Here is a 14,710-nt window from a genome sequence, read left to right as displayed (position 1 = left end):
TTGTTTTTTTCTGACTGAAAAAGTAGTACATTATTGTTATAAAAAACTTAAAAAAGAAAAAGCATCATAAATAATCACATATCACTCATGTTTCTAAATGTATATATAAAATTTTATTTCATTTTGTTAACACTATTATTATTATTATTTTTTAAAATTTTTATTTATTTATGATAGTTACACACACACAGAGAGAGAGAGAGAGAGAGAGAGAGAGAGAGGCAGAGACATAGGCAGAGGGAGAAGCAGGCTCCATGCACCAAGAGCCCGACATGGGATTCAATCCCGGGTCTCCAGGATCGCGTCCTGGGCCAAAGGCAGGCGCTAAACCGCTGCGCCACCCAGGGATCCCTGTTAACACTATTAAATGAGGTTTTCCATATCATTCATAAATGATTTTTAGTTATTTTTAATTTTTATTTCATTTATTTTTCAAATTAATTCTTTTTATTTTATTTATTTGAGAGAGTGAGAGCGAGCGAGCACAGGGCAGAGGGCAGAGGGCAGAGGCAGAGGGTGAAGAAGCAGGCTCCCTACTGAGCAGGGAGCCCAACGTGAGGCTCGATCCCAGGAGCCTGGAATTACGACCTGAGCCAAAGGCAGATGCTTAACTGAAGGCAGAGTCACCCAGGTGCCCCCACAAATGATTTTTAATATTGATAGATAAAGTCCATTGTGTGAAAGCACCATCATCCATCCATCCATCCATCCATCCATTCATTCATTCATTCACAAATCCCGAGTTCCTACAACGAATGTCCCCAGTATGATCCCTGGGGACACCCAAAAACCAGACCAAGCTTGCTCTCATGCCCTTCTGTTCAGTGGAGTTGATGGCAAATAAACAACTGTGTGCATGCAAGGTTTTACTTTAGATGGGGTGGCCAGGGAAGGCACCCCTGGGGAGGCCTGATCAGAGGTCAGAATGAGGGCAGACAAGAGCCAGGGGAATGAGCGTGCGAGGTGGAGGGAATAGCAAGAGCACAGGCCCTGAATGGGACCGACTTGGTGCAGGGAGGAAAGAACAAGGGACCCATTGTGTGTAGAAAGTGGGGAGAGTGGGCTGAGAAGCAAGGCCAGAGCCGTAGAGAGAGGCCGGATCACACAGGGCTTTCTAGGCCACAGTGAGGAGCTCCAGGTTTCGTTCATCATTCCCACATGGTTAAACATTTCAAGTGTGTCTCTCTTCCTTTTCTCTCTTTCCTCCTCTCTGTGAATTCCCTTCCCTTCCCCTCGTGTATAAAACCCAGTGGTGGGCATTCTAGTGATGGACGCGCAAGCCTTGTCTATTTCTTGAATTATGCAACCAGGAAAAATTCCTAGAAGGAGAGTCCGACTGCTTAGGTTTGGATCCTCGCTCTGCCATGTACTGGCTGTGTGGCCTCAGACAGGTTGTTTAATCCGTCTGTGTCTTAGTTTTCTCATATGTAAAATAGGATGATAATAACCCACCTCACAGGACTGTTGTAAGGATTAAATGAATCACTCTACATAAAGTGCTTAGAATAGAATTTACTACATATTAAGTGCTAGACTCAAAAATTGAAGCTTTTTCAATTTTTTGGGAAAGTATTTTCCAAAGGTTGTACCGATTATGCTTTTTTTTTTTAAAAAAATAATAAAATGTAAATATACTAACATTTACATCACACAAATATCGTGTGATTCTGCATATAGGAGGTACCTAAAAGAGGCAAGTTCATGGACAGAAAGACTAGAGATTACTAGGGGTTTCTGAGGAGGAAAAATGAAGAGTTAGTGTTTAGTGGGCAGAGAGTTTCTGTTGAGGTCAATTAAATGTTCTGGAAATGGAGATTAGTGGTGGTTATACAACATTGTGAATGTACTAATGCCACTGAATTATACACTTAAAGATGGTTAAATTGGTGAATTTTATGCTATATATATTTTACCACACACACAAATCTTAAGGCCCATGGGCATATTTTGCTTCCCACTGGTGCATTTTGCAGTTGATCGTGAGCAATTTCTCTGGGAATGAGCTCTAGGATGAGTTAGGGTCGGTGGTTGGGTGTGTGGATCCCTATGGGGTGTTTCCTATCTCACCTCTTCTCCACCAGGAGCCTTCCACATCCTCTGCTCCAGGCTTCAGCACAGTTCTGGAATGCTAACGCGGGGAGGTAACACTGGCCTAAAAGCCCATCAGATTAGGGATGACACAAGGACTGGGATTGGGTTCTGGCCTTGTCTTGAGGCCTTCAGCACATTATTTTGCAGAGCTAAGCCCTCTTTCCTCATCAGTAAAATGTGATCCTGTAAGGCCATCCCACAGATTAACTGAGTGGGGCTGGTGACAGAGAACATGTGACTTGCCTTCATAACCTGTCAAGTGCCATAAAAACGTTAGTTCTTATTTTCTTTAACTCTAGGAGCCACTGATTCCCAGATCACGAAATACTTCTGAGAGTTCCACTTCTTCAGTCAAGGAGGAGGAGGAGGAGGAGTCCTCCGATGAGGCAGATAAAAAATCTTCCCAAAACCCGACACAGAAAGGAAAGCTAGGAGATGTGAAAGAGAACACAAAGGTGGAGGGTCTCGTTCTGTTGCCGCTGTTCCCTTTCCAAATGGTGGTGGTGGGGTGGGTAGGGTTGGGAATCTGGGCTTTGGCTGGGCCTCTGACTCTCCACCATCATACTGGAGTGGGCCTGTCTCCTAGTCAGTGGGAGAAGCACACCTGGAGGCCCTAAATCTCCTTCTTTCCCTTCCAGAGTTCAGGGTTTGGCTGGTTTAGCTGGTTTCGCTCGAAGCCCACCAACAACGCATCTAGCTCTGGAGAAGACTCATCCGACAGTCCCAACTCTGAGGTAAGCGTGAGGGTGTGAGGGCAAGGACTCTTCCTCACTTGTTGGCCCTTTGGAGGAAGTTTCCTCAGAACCTCTGAGACCCTGAGCTGGCATCTGGCAATCGGCAAAGGCCAGCTGGGTCTTAAAAATCAGGATGGAGAATATTAATTTTAGGAGGCCAGTAGTTGATTATTGAGTAGAAGAGTGGCACTAGAGTTTTGGGGTGGCAAGTGGAGTTTCGGGGTGAGTACCCAGCAGCAAGGTCAGAGGTTGAGGCTGCAGTTGTGGGCACTGTGGGAATAGGGGCAGCCGGCATTTGGTAACAGTCAGTACCCCTAACACTGCCTGTCTTTCTCCACTATGCAGGAGACCTCCAGAGCATCTTCTCCTCCTGAGGCTGGCCCCGGCCTCTCACTGACCTCTCTCCCAGCGCCCCAGTCTCTGCCAGGCACCAGCACCTTGTCTGGGGCCACAGGTAACACCAACCTCATGTCCTTTGGGCTGTCTGTGGGCTCCCTCTGCTCCTCAGGTATTGGGGGTGCCTTCTGGGAGTGGAGCCTCCTCCGCCCTGAGCAGTGGAAACTGCTCTGTCTGACTCATTGCTTTCTAGGCGAGGGTGAAGTCGGAGGATCAGCGTCCAGTGGGGGAGCAGCCGAGGGCACTGGGAGTGGAGGCGTGTCTGGGCCTGAGGTGAGCAGCCCACAGGCTGGAGCCTGGGGCCCAACCAGATGCCTGTGTGTGTCAGGACTGAATATTCATTGTGGGCTGGAGGTGCCATCCTGTGAGGGACTCATGGGGAACTGGAGAAAGCTTCTGTAGTAGTCCGCCAGGGCCATCATGACGAAATGTCACAGTCTACAGCTTAAACAAAGTTATTTCCTCACAGCTCTGGAGGCTGGACGTCTGAGGCAGGGGTTGGCAGGGTTAGTTTCTCCTGAGGCCCCTTTCCTCAGATGGCCATGGTTTTCACATGGTTTTCCCTCTGTGTGCACCTGTGTCCAAATTTCCTCTTCTTATGAGGACACCTGTCATAATGACTGAGGCCCCTAGTGACCTCATTTTACCTTAATAACGCCTTTATTTAAAAAAAATTTTTTTCAAGGTTTTATTTTAAAGTAATCTTTACACCCAATGTGGGGCTTGAACTTACAACCCCGAGATTAAGAGTCACATGCTCTACTGATTGAGCCAGCTGGGTGCCCCCTTAATTACCTCCTTAAAGACGCTACCTCCAAATACATTCAGGAATACTGGGGTTACAATTTCAACATAGGAAGTTTCAAGGAGACATAATGTAGCCCATAATGACTTCACCAGGTGAAGTCTAGAGAATTGCCTCTTTCCCTGTCCCAGAGTTCACCAGTGTCTTTGGCAAGGACTGTAAAAAGTTCTTGATGAATTGTCCACATGGTATGGATTTCATGCCGACTGCCAGGAAAACATTTTTATTTTCTTATGGTTGGGTTAGAGCACTCTTGTAGTATTTTAGGCCTTTCAGAGAATATGATATTACTTTTTATGATGCTACCAATATAACTGTGGCTTTTTCTTCTTCTGAGCTTTAGGCATTGCCTCTGCATTGCCTCTGCATCGCCACCCCAGACCCAGGGGTTGGCGGTGCCCACTTGAATCATGTTTGTTTGCTTAAATTCCCCAAGGTCTATCAGGAAACCCTTTTCATCTGCATCCCTTGACCAAAGTTAATGCTCAGGGAACCCCTTGATGTTCTGGAATCAGAAGTGGTGATTAATAGGGTTTTTCTATTATTTTCCATCACAGGCTGTTTCCTCTGAGCTTTATTTCAACCCTGGTGTTCTGCTTCCCCCAACCCCTTTGAAAGGAAGCGTTCCTCTCTACAATCCATCTCAGGTGCCCCAGGTAAGGGATCCCTGAAGGAAAGAGGTTAGGAGCACAAATTTTGGATGAAGGCGATCCAAGGTTTCAATCGTAGTTTGCCACTTACTGTATGTGGGCTCTCGAGCAATCACTGTCTGTAAGACTCAGTTTCTACATCTGGAAAGTGGGGTAGGCAGTAGCTACTTCAAAGTGTAGGTGTGAGGATTCAATGGGAGCATGTGTGTGAAGGGCCTCACACACAGAAAATGCTCAATGTCACTATTATTAATACCACTCTTGCCCTTTCACAGGTCTTGAGTCTTTGAGAGACACATAAGTGTTGGTACCAATGGTGTGGAGATACCATCACTCCATCCTGGGGGTGAGGGGATCATTGCAAACTTTGAGAAAAGCTAAACTTCCTGCTCTTCAGTGACTTGGGGCAGACTGACTGCTCTCATGTACTCATTTGGCCTCTCCTCTTCATAAAATTGAATTTCTTTTGCCATATTTAAGAGGTGAAGGTGTTGGGTGAAAGTAAATAATTAGAATATCACCACAGGAAGCCAAATGCAGCTTGAGTGTTCTAGACTCAGGATGCCCTAACTCAGTCCAACCAGCCAGCCCTAGATGGAGTCCTTCTTGGGGCTAAAATCTCATGCAACATTTGTTCTGTTCCAGCTCTCCATGGCTACCAGCCTGAACCGACCGAATCGCCTAGCTCAGCGCCGCTATCCAACCCAGACATGATGAGAATGGTCACCCATCCCAGGCTGGTCTCCTTCCTTGATCTGCAGCCCCTCTGCCATATTGGGCCCCCCAAAAGGGTCATGCTGGCCTATTGCCTCTACTAGGACAGGGTCTTCCAGGACACAGCCCAGTCCAGTCTCTTAACATTAGCTTCAGAATGATGGATGGTACTACACGGGCTGGATGGAAAAGCTGGGTAGAACAGCAGACTGGAGGGGAGCAGAATGCCATGGTGGGAGTATTCAGGGTGACAGCCTCAGATCCTCAGGAAAGTCAAGCCTAAGAACCCCTCAGCTGGAATCAATGATAACCCACTGGGCTCTGTGGCAGGCAATTATTTGGGGGAGGTGCCCAGAGCAATTTCCATGACTAACATTGACACATTCCTCAATCTTAGTTCTAGACCAATTCACGGCTCTAGTTAGCAAAGTTTATATACTGAAACTTGATTATTGCTTCCCGTCAGAACTCCCTCCTCAGTGACATTTCAGCAGTTTCCCTCTTGGTCCTAGTTTTGTGCACATTTTTATGTGCTTCAGATTAATTATATTTCTCTCACTTTCTTAGCTGGTCCTATTTTTTCACATTCTGGCATCTGGCTATCAAGTTAGATTGCTGTAGGCATCATATTGTCATGGTAACTACCGAACCTAATGATGCAGATGGATGGAACATCAGTATAATAAATGATGGGAAATGTTTCCTAAAAATTCACCCCTTCCTTAAGAGAGGAGGAGGAGTGCCTGATAGTGTTAATACCACCCTTCCTACCTCAGGCTTTTGCAGATGGATGTTTGGAGGGTCAGTGCAGCCAGAGGGAGGAGGGGGACATCTTGGAAATTTCCAGTTCTCTTTTCAAACCCAAAATAGGGATGACTCTTGCTGTTTGTCAGATTTGCTGCAAATTGCTCCTCACAAAGAACATTTTTTTCTATCTGTAATTGTACATACAGGTTTTGTACTCTAATGTACTACAGTTCTGATGTGGATGGCGATTAAAACAGATGATTTTATAGCAAATGCTTGTCTCTGGCTGATTTTTGCGGAGGGAGAGAGCACACTGAACACACTTCCCTGAAGTGCTTCTAATAACGGTTTCATTGTGTGATAAGGTGCGTGCAGCTGGAAAGAGCCCTTTGTTAATGGAGAATCTGGGGACTGATCCTCTTAACTTCCAAGTCTACTCTAATGTTATTTTTTCAATTTAGAAAATATGGACAAAAGCGCCTCTGATGCAAATCAGTCACTCCATTAACTAAATACTGCATTTTCTGTTCTCTGAAAAGTTTATTCGTCTCTCAGATTAAATTAGGAAATGTATGCATAAGTGTTTTTTGGACCAAGAAGGCCCTCGGTAAATGCCGTTTCCTTACTTCCCCTAAAAGACAGCTGCTCCTGCCATTTGGTGCGCTGACATCCAGTGGTGGCATGATGGTGGCAGCGTGTGAGTTTCAGAGGAACCAAGTGGTTTCAACTTGGATCTCAGTGGATTCACAGTTCATCTCGTAACCTTGAGCAAGGTTATGTAACTGTCCTGTGGTTTAGTTCCCTCAACTATAAAATGAGGATGCTAATTACGATAGTATGATAGTCCCTACCACATAGGGACATCCAAGAATTAGTCAAAGTCTTAGAAAAGCACCTGCTACATGCTACCGCTAGATGAGGGGTTTTCTTTCTTTCTTTCTTTCTTTCTTTCTTTCTTTCTTTTTCTTTCTTTCTTTAAGATTTTATTTATCTGAGAGAGAGAGTACACAAGGGAGCACAAGCAGGGGGAGCAGCAGCTGGAGAGGGGGAAGCAGACTCCCCACTGGACAGGGAGCCCGATTCAGGACTTGATCCCAGGACCCTGAGATCATGACCTGAGCCCAAGGCAGCTGCTTCACTGACTGAGCCACCCAGGTGCCTCTATATATACAAGTGTTCTTAAAAAATTATTAGTAAACAACCTAATAGGTACAGTATAGACTGCCTTGGTGCCTACCAAATTAAACTCTGGGTCTTTCATTCACAGTATAGGTAATGGAACAGTAATTTAAAACTACTTCTTGGGGCACCTGGGTGGCTCAGTCAGTTGAGCGTCAGACTCTTGGTTTGGGCTCAGGTCATGATCTCATGGTTGAGCCGTGCATCAGGCTCTGTGCTCTGTGGGAAGTTTGCTTGAGATTCTCTCTCCTCCCTTTGTTCCCCCCTCTGCTCACAGGCACTACTAAATAAATAAATCTAAAAAAAAAAAATCCCTACTTTTCAATAGGTGTCCTTATTACCAAGCTACTTTCTCTTCCTGCATCCTATCTGCCACCAATGCTAAGTCATGTGGCTTAGTGCCCCTGGGAACAATGACAGGAGAAGGTCAACCCCATAAAAAGAACCTCTTTAGAGGAGAGTGAGGACCAAAGAGGAAGGCAAAGAATCAGATGCCTGGGTACTCACTTCCTCCTCCCATTGGAATAATTCCTGCAAAATCAGTGACTGAAGCATCACCAGAGCCAGCACTGAGCTGAGTTACTTCCTAGGCAAAGGGATACGCAGCAGTGAACAATGTTTCTGAGGGCAACTCAGGGGGCTTTATGCACTAGAAAGGGAGGAGGTCATGATATTTATGCTAATTCTCGATTGACAGCTCGTGCTCTGCAAAGTCAGGCACATCCATTAATCTATATATGGTTGGCTAAAACAAATCCTGTTGCACCTTGGGCAGGAGATAGCCCTCAGCTGGGTGCAGGAAGGTCTGATGAACCGGTCACTCAGAGTTCTTGGTTGTTTATCAGCTTTTTTTAGTGGTGGTGATGGTGGTGAGTTTGCTAAAGGTCCTGATGGTTTTACAGCTTCAGCTGGCAAAAGCCAGTTGTGAACAAAAGTGAGTGCAGCTGTGAGCAGGAAGCATTTGGTCTTCTTTAGAAGGTGAAAGCTTGGAGGGAGCAGAGCAGGTTGTGAGCAGAGCTGCTGGGATGGGGAACCTGAGAGCACGGGGTTTGGGGTCCCTCCCTCATCCTCAGGGAAGGCCACTCGGCCAGCCGGCCTGGAGGAGCAGTGGGTCCGGCAACCTCCAATGTGGCTGGAGAGTCATAGCAGCTTGGCCTCTGCTATGGATGGCCCTGGCCTGAGACAGAGCTGCTAGCTCCCTGCAGCCTGGTGTATGTGGATGCCTGCAGGGAATGACTGCGCAGTGTCCCTAAGGGTCACGGGGAGTCAGTTGTGCCCCAGCAGACCCAGATCGGGGCTGGGCCAGAGCAGCCACCCGCGCCCTGTCAGCCGTAGGCCTGCTTTCCCACCACCGGGAGCCATGTGGGGAGGGAGAACAAGCCGAATTCTCTAAGGGAAGCCTTTACCAACAGACACTGCTTGAAAAAGAAGAGCCTGAGACATTATCAGTTGGCAAGTTTGTTTTCTCCTCCTCTTCAATGGGGTGTGTGCTTGGAGGAAGAAACGGAGAACAAAGATGCTACATTTGCCTTAAACTGAGTGGTGAGATGTGCAAACTTGAGATCCTGGAATATACGTATAATTTAATATTTATATGAAAACACTTAAACTTAATGTTCGGTAATTTGGAAGAGAACAAACCATTAAATTCCATTTACGTGTCTTTATCATATATCACCATTCCAGGCTTCCGTCTAATCCCCTTATATGGCTGTAAAATTGCAAACCAGCCCGGCTTCCTCAGCCACCTATACATCCTCCCCTTTCAGCCTTAACTCAAGCTTCAGGTTGCTCGGGATCAAAGCCTCTGGCTGCAAGCGTTTCTTCCCCCTGGAAATCTTTTTTTTTTTCCTTTTTGCTCTCTTCCTCTGGTTAGCCAAGACGGAGAGCAAGAGACTGCATCCACCTCTTCACTAAAATCAGAATATTTTCTTCCCAAGAGGAAATATGCAAAACAGTCTACTGCTTGAAGAGAACAATAGGTATGTAATTAGGGTCTGGGCACTCACAGAAGTTCTCCGGTAGAGTGGAAGGGAAGAGACTTTTCTCCTCTTTGCCATCGTAAGCTGGAAATTGCAAAGAGGGTGATCTGCACACCACAGGATGCTGGGCACTCACCTGAGTTGGCCGCTAAACGTGGTCCCCAGCGCGGGCGGCTCTCGTGAGTACTTGAACAAGGCATCATCCTTTTGGGGTCCTCCAGAAATGGTTTCATAATGAGATGTGAAGTTATTTTGATTAACAGCGTATTAAAATGTTTTATTACAATCTCGCTAAGTAGAGGAATCTGCTTTCCGTACTTTCTTCCTTTTTGTATGAATCTCCAGGTAATAGCTCTTCACCGGAACTAGGTGAGCAGCAGCCCAACTGGACTGACCTAATGCTTGTTCCTTGCAAGTGAGGTGCTTCCCTGGTCTTTATCTTAAGAGCCGATTAAGTATCCAATTTTAAAAGAATCCCAAGATAGGGGGATTCCATGGCTGCCCTTGAGGCAGCCCAGACTTTCACACCCTTGAACATTAGGAAATCATCCATAATACTTTATGCCCAAATCACTCATGTGGCTCTTTAAGACACTCGGCTGGTCCTCAGCAGAGATAGGGAACAGCTGCTTCCTACCACCTGTGCCCAGAGCTCTTTCACATTCTGGAAGGCCATTAAATCCAGTCTGAGCTTATGAAATGAAGGTTCACAAAATGGGGTTTTCTTGCCTAAAATTGGGGATATAACTACTTAAAAGCTTGGAGTTTCCTGGTAGTTACAATGGCCAGGCATCCTGAATTCAATAATAGTAATAGTATTGGTACTTACTTTGCGTCAGGTACTGTGGTATGGATCCCACAAAGTGTCTAGTATTATTGTAACATATTATAGGTGGGGAATCTGGAAACTCCAGAGAAATTAAGCAATTTGTCCAAGGGCACACAGTTGGTAAGTAGGGAACTGGGGTTAGAATCCAGGTAGTCTGAATCAAGTGCTCCGAATCTGGGCTTTTAGCCACATTGTCCCTGGACACACATACATTTATTTGCTCCATTATTCATCAAATATTAATTGAATGATGTTTCAGGCACTGTACTGCTTTCCCAACAAAAATACTTTTGACACTTAAACTACTCATTGTCTACTGAAGGAGACAGACACATAGACATAGAAATTACTACATAATGTAAGAACTTTTATACTTAAAAACATGTTCAAAGAACTTAGTACTTTGATATCCCTTAATAATGTAGGGGTTTCATCTATTGATATAACTTAGGGGCTTAAATGTAATATGTTCAAATTGTATCACCTCTCGTAGGCTAAGATCAAAGGTCAGTTCGCTGCTTGTGTATACGAGAGCAAATCTCTTAGCTAGGTTTTTTTTTTTTTTTTTAAGATTTTATTTATTTATTTGACAGGGAGAGAGAGAGTGCACATGCGAGCGCCCCAAGTAGGGGGAGTAGGAGAGGGAGAAGCAGGCTCCTGGTCGAGCAGGGTGCCCCACATGGGCTCGATCCCAGGACCATGACCTGAGCTAAAGGCAGGCACCCAACCGGCTGAGCCACCCAGGCACCCTGTTAGCCAAAGGTTTTTTTTTTTTTTTTTTTTGCCAAAGTTTAAAGTGGCACTTAGGGTAGGTGTGCAGGAAGTCTGAAGGAACAAGAGAAATAGTGCACTGTGATCACAAGGACCATGGAGCATTGGCATCTGAAAGAGAGAATCTGATTTAGACTTGCCAAGACTGCCACGCAGAGTCCCCTCTGGCTTCTTCCTGCCCTTTGCAGGATTCTGAAGCAGGAAAAGACTGAGTATTGCAGGGGAACTCTACAGAGAAGGGTGCCAGGTGGTGCATGTGTGTGATTTTGCATGTGGGCATATACAGGGCACCATCCCGTGAAGATGCCTTCTCAATTTATCTCTTCACCTAGGCTCCACCCCCCACCTTTGATTTCCTCTTCTTCACGATTATTGTTTACTCCCAAGAGAGGATTATTTAGAAGCTTCTTCATTACACATCATCCATGTGGCTGGTACTATGTAGATGCCCATGGAGTCCCACTTACTAGAATAGGATGTAACAGATCCTGTGTCAATAAATACAGGCATTTGGCTAGAAAATGTTAGCTAATTTCTTATGTTCTTGCAGACTGGGTTCTTGGAAATCTAAAGTCTTGACTTTTAAAACTTGTCTCTGAGTTCTAGGAGCCCATTTGGGAATGTAAAAGATGATCACTGACTGTTTCTTGATTTAATTTTTCACCGTTCTTATGTTCTATAATCATAATTTAGGATCACAAGGAGACTTTGTCGTCCTGGAACAGAAATAATTCGAGTTTTGGGCTTCAAGATTTCATTGCCATTTCTTTGGATATTTAAATAAATACTCGAGAAGTAAAGAATTAAGCAGGGCCTCCCAGTCATGACTTTTTTTTTTTTTTTTTTTATGATAGGCACACAGTGAGAGAGAGAGAGAGGGAGAAGCAGGCTCCATGCACCGGGAGCCTGACGTGGGATTCGATCCTGGGTCTCCAGGATCGCGCCCTGGGCCAAAGGCAGGCGCCAAACCGCTGCGCCACCCAGGGATCCCATGACTTTTTTTTTAAAAATAGGAGACATCAGATGTATGTATGTATGTATGTATGTATTTATTTATTTGAGACTCAGAGAGAGAGGCAGAGACACAGGGAGAAGCAGCTTCCCTGTGGGGAGCCTCATGCAGGACTCGATCCTAGGACTCCAGGATCACAACCCGAGAAAAAGGCAGATGCTCAACCACTGAGCCACCCAGGCTAAGTGACCAAGGATATAAAAGTCATGACTTTTTAATGTAGGTTTTCAGCTTCTTCTCTTAGCAGTCGGCAACAACGCCTATCCTTCCTTCCCCTAGCCCACAGATGCTGTTTGCTATCCCGGTAACTTATGTCAGTTAATATCTTGATTCAGGATCCTGCTGCATGTACTTTGTGGAACAGGTATATTGCCAACAAGTTACAGATACGCTGACATTTGCTAAATCGGTTTTTAAATGCACTAGAGTAGTTTGCAATTTAAAGGTAGTTGGTGTTGCCGCCTAAAATAAAGAATTATTTGCAAAGGAAACAATCACTCCCGACTTAACACTCTGTAGAGGCTGACTTTGTAGTCTTGGGGAAGGCATTGCAGCAAGCGTAGGAAGACTTTCAGTTCTGGGCTCACAACCCACTGGCTAAACTGGTGACTTGACATGAGTTAATTGAATTTCTCAACGTCCCCAAAATTCGTAGTCGAAAACTCTGATCCACCCATCCGACGAACATTTATTCAGGACTTCCCATGGGGTAGATAAATGAAAGTCAAGTACTAGCTCTCAGAATGCACAGGTGAGTTGGGTGGCTAAGTGACCAAGGATATCTCAGGATAATTGTTGCCTCAGGTGCTGTTGGTGTGTGGCACCCTGATTCTGCCTCCCAGGGAGGAGGTGATGGGGAAGGTTCTGGAAGAGGTAACTTTATCACGAAAAGACCCAGCCCAGAGAGGCTGATCAATTTTCCTAAGTCCCTTTAATTAAAGTTCTGATTTCCAAGCTGATGAGCTTTTCCTTTGAATATGAAAACATAATTTAAAATGTAAAGCTTTTTGGGGGGCACCTGGGTGGCTCAGTCTGTCTTCAGCTCAGGTCATGATCCCAGGGTCCTAAGATGGAGTCCCGCATGAGGCTCCCTCCTTTCCAGGGGAGCCTGCTTCTTCCTCTCCCTCTGCCGGCTGCTCCTCCTGCTTGTGTTCTCTCTCTCTCTCTCTCTCTCTCTCTCTGACTCGCTCCCTCCCTCTAAATTAATAAAATCTTAAAAAATAAAATGGAAAGCTTTTTAGTATTGCATTAGGGGTGTGTTTGGAATAATAAAAACATCAATAATAATATTTCATGCTAGGCATTGATACAAGAGTGTAAGTTTACGTGTGTTTTTCATTAAATTATCTTAACATACAATGAAGAGGGTATTTTGTAGAAATGAAGCACAGAGTTCCAATAACTTGTGTGTAACGTTGCACAGCAAGGATGGAGCTGGGAAAGCATTGTGCTTGGTGCCTCTTCTTTAATCCTTAAAACAACTCGAAGAGGTAGATTTATTAGCCTCACTTCCTAGGGGAGGAAGTAGAGCCTCAGAGGTTAGTAACTTCCTTGAGATCACACAGTTCTTGGAGGAGCTGGGATTTGAACCTAGGTCATCTGGCCCCAGAGCCAAGGCCCTTACCTCTTGTTTACTTAGTTTAAGATGCTTGTGCCTGTTTTGCAAACCCCAACAGGACTACTGAACCTTGTTCCCAGCCTCAGCCAGGGGGAATCTCTGTTCCTCCGTTTCCCATCTGCAACAGAGGGATATTACTCATTATCTTGTGTCTATTTTCTCCATTAGGCTTGAGACTTCTCAGGGACAGGTGAGTAACTTACTCATCTTTAGATTTCCTGCACCTTGCATAATGCATATGCCTTATAAGGGCTCAAAATTCAAAATAGACCTGAATGAATAATTTCCCATCATGAGAACCTCAAAACTGTAAGAAAATACCTCCAAATGACTTCTGGCCTAGAGGTTGCTGTGTGGGGGTCACCTTACTGTTTGAATATGATCCATCTCTTAATCACTAGAAGCTGAGATAGGGCCCAGTATATAGTAAATGTAAAAAAAGAAAAAAATCTGTGAATGAATGAATGGTTTTGTAGGAGAAGCCAGGGGCACAAATGAGAGGATCATTGCAGCTTTTGAGAAGCTGTCCACGGGAGAGATGATAGATGTTTGGAAGAGGGAGCCTGGCGCCCCTTGCAGAGACCCCCAGGCAGGCAGCCTTTGTGGCAGCTGATGGAAGGAAGGTGCCCCCACCTGAGGTCAAGGCAAGTGATATCCTGCATTTACAAATCCTCATTTGATCCTCAGGGGTGCATAATTTTGGCAGAAGCATTTCTTGGTTTTGAAGGCTACTTCACCCCTTTACAACCTGTGTAATTGCTGTTGGAATGCTTTGCCCCGGTAGTATCTTAATTAGGTCAGATTTTATACCAAGGGCTTTAACTTAATCCTCCTGCATCTGCAATTCTAAGGTCCCATACTCTTGGCACTGCCAGGAAACATTCACATTTTCTAGATGTGGGACATGCTGACCCGGAGCCTGTTTTTGCTCTCTTCCCAGGGGGTGGGGGTGCTGAGGGGACCCAGGAGAGCTAAGTGAAAGGAGATGTATGTGTCAAAAGAATCGCCTAAATTCTTCTAAAAAGAAAATCCCATTTCTGAGTTCCTCTGCTCCAAGCACTGCTTGGATAATTGCAGGATCCAAGGCTCTTTGCGTTTAGTTAAATTATATACTTTCGCACTCTGTGCATTAAAAAAAAGCCACCTTTTTATTATCTGCTTTTTACAAGCAGAACATGCCCC

At 45.2% G+C, this 14,710-nt stretch overlaps 1 protein-coding gene across 6 annotated transcripts in view; it reads left to right on the top strand.

The window, feature by feature from the left end:
* The window catches only part of SEC16B (SEC16 homolog B, endoplasmic reticulum export factor), a 56,286-nt gene extending 49,876 nt beyond the window's left edge, over positions 1 to 6,410 (top strand). For all 6 annotated transcript variants that reach the window (XM_077901798.1, XM_077901797.1, XM_077901795.1 and 3 more), the window contains 6 exons: positions 2,391 to 2,546; positions 2,730 to 2,825; positions 3,171 to 3,279; positions 3,415 to 3,494; positions 4,584 to 4,682; positions 5,322 to 6,410. In XM_077901798.1, the coding sequence (XP_077757924.1) occupies positions 2,391 to 2,546; positions 2,730 to 2,825; positions 3,171 to 3,279; positions 3,415 to 3,494; positions 4,584 to 4,682; positions 5,322 to 5,390 (609 nt within the window). In that variant the 3' untranslated portion in view covers positions 5,391 to 6,410. The remainder of the gene's footprint in view (positions 1 to 2,390; positions 2,547 to 2,729; positions 2,826 to 3,170; positions 3,280 to 3,414; positions 3,495 to 4,583; positions 4,683 to 5,321) is intronic.
* The last annotated feature ends 8,300 nt before the right edge of the window (positions 6,411 to 14,710 follow it).

Source organism: Canis aureus, chromosome 6 (genome assembly GCF_053574225.1).
Source record: "Canis aureus isolate CA01 chromosome 6, VMU_Caureus_v.1.0, whole genome shotgun sequence".
Taxonomy (NCBI): Eukaryota; Metazoa; Chordata; class Mammalia; order Carnivora; family Canidae; genus Canis; species Canis aureus.
Note: the sequence above shows the minus strand (reverse complement) of the source record. Positions and strands in the feature narration are given on the sequence as shown.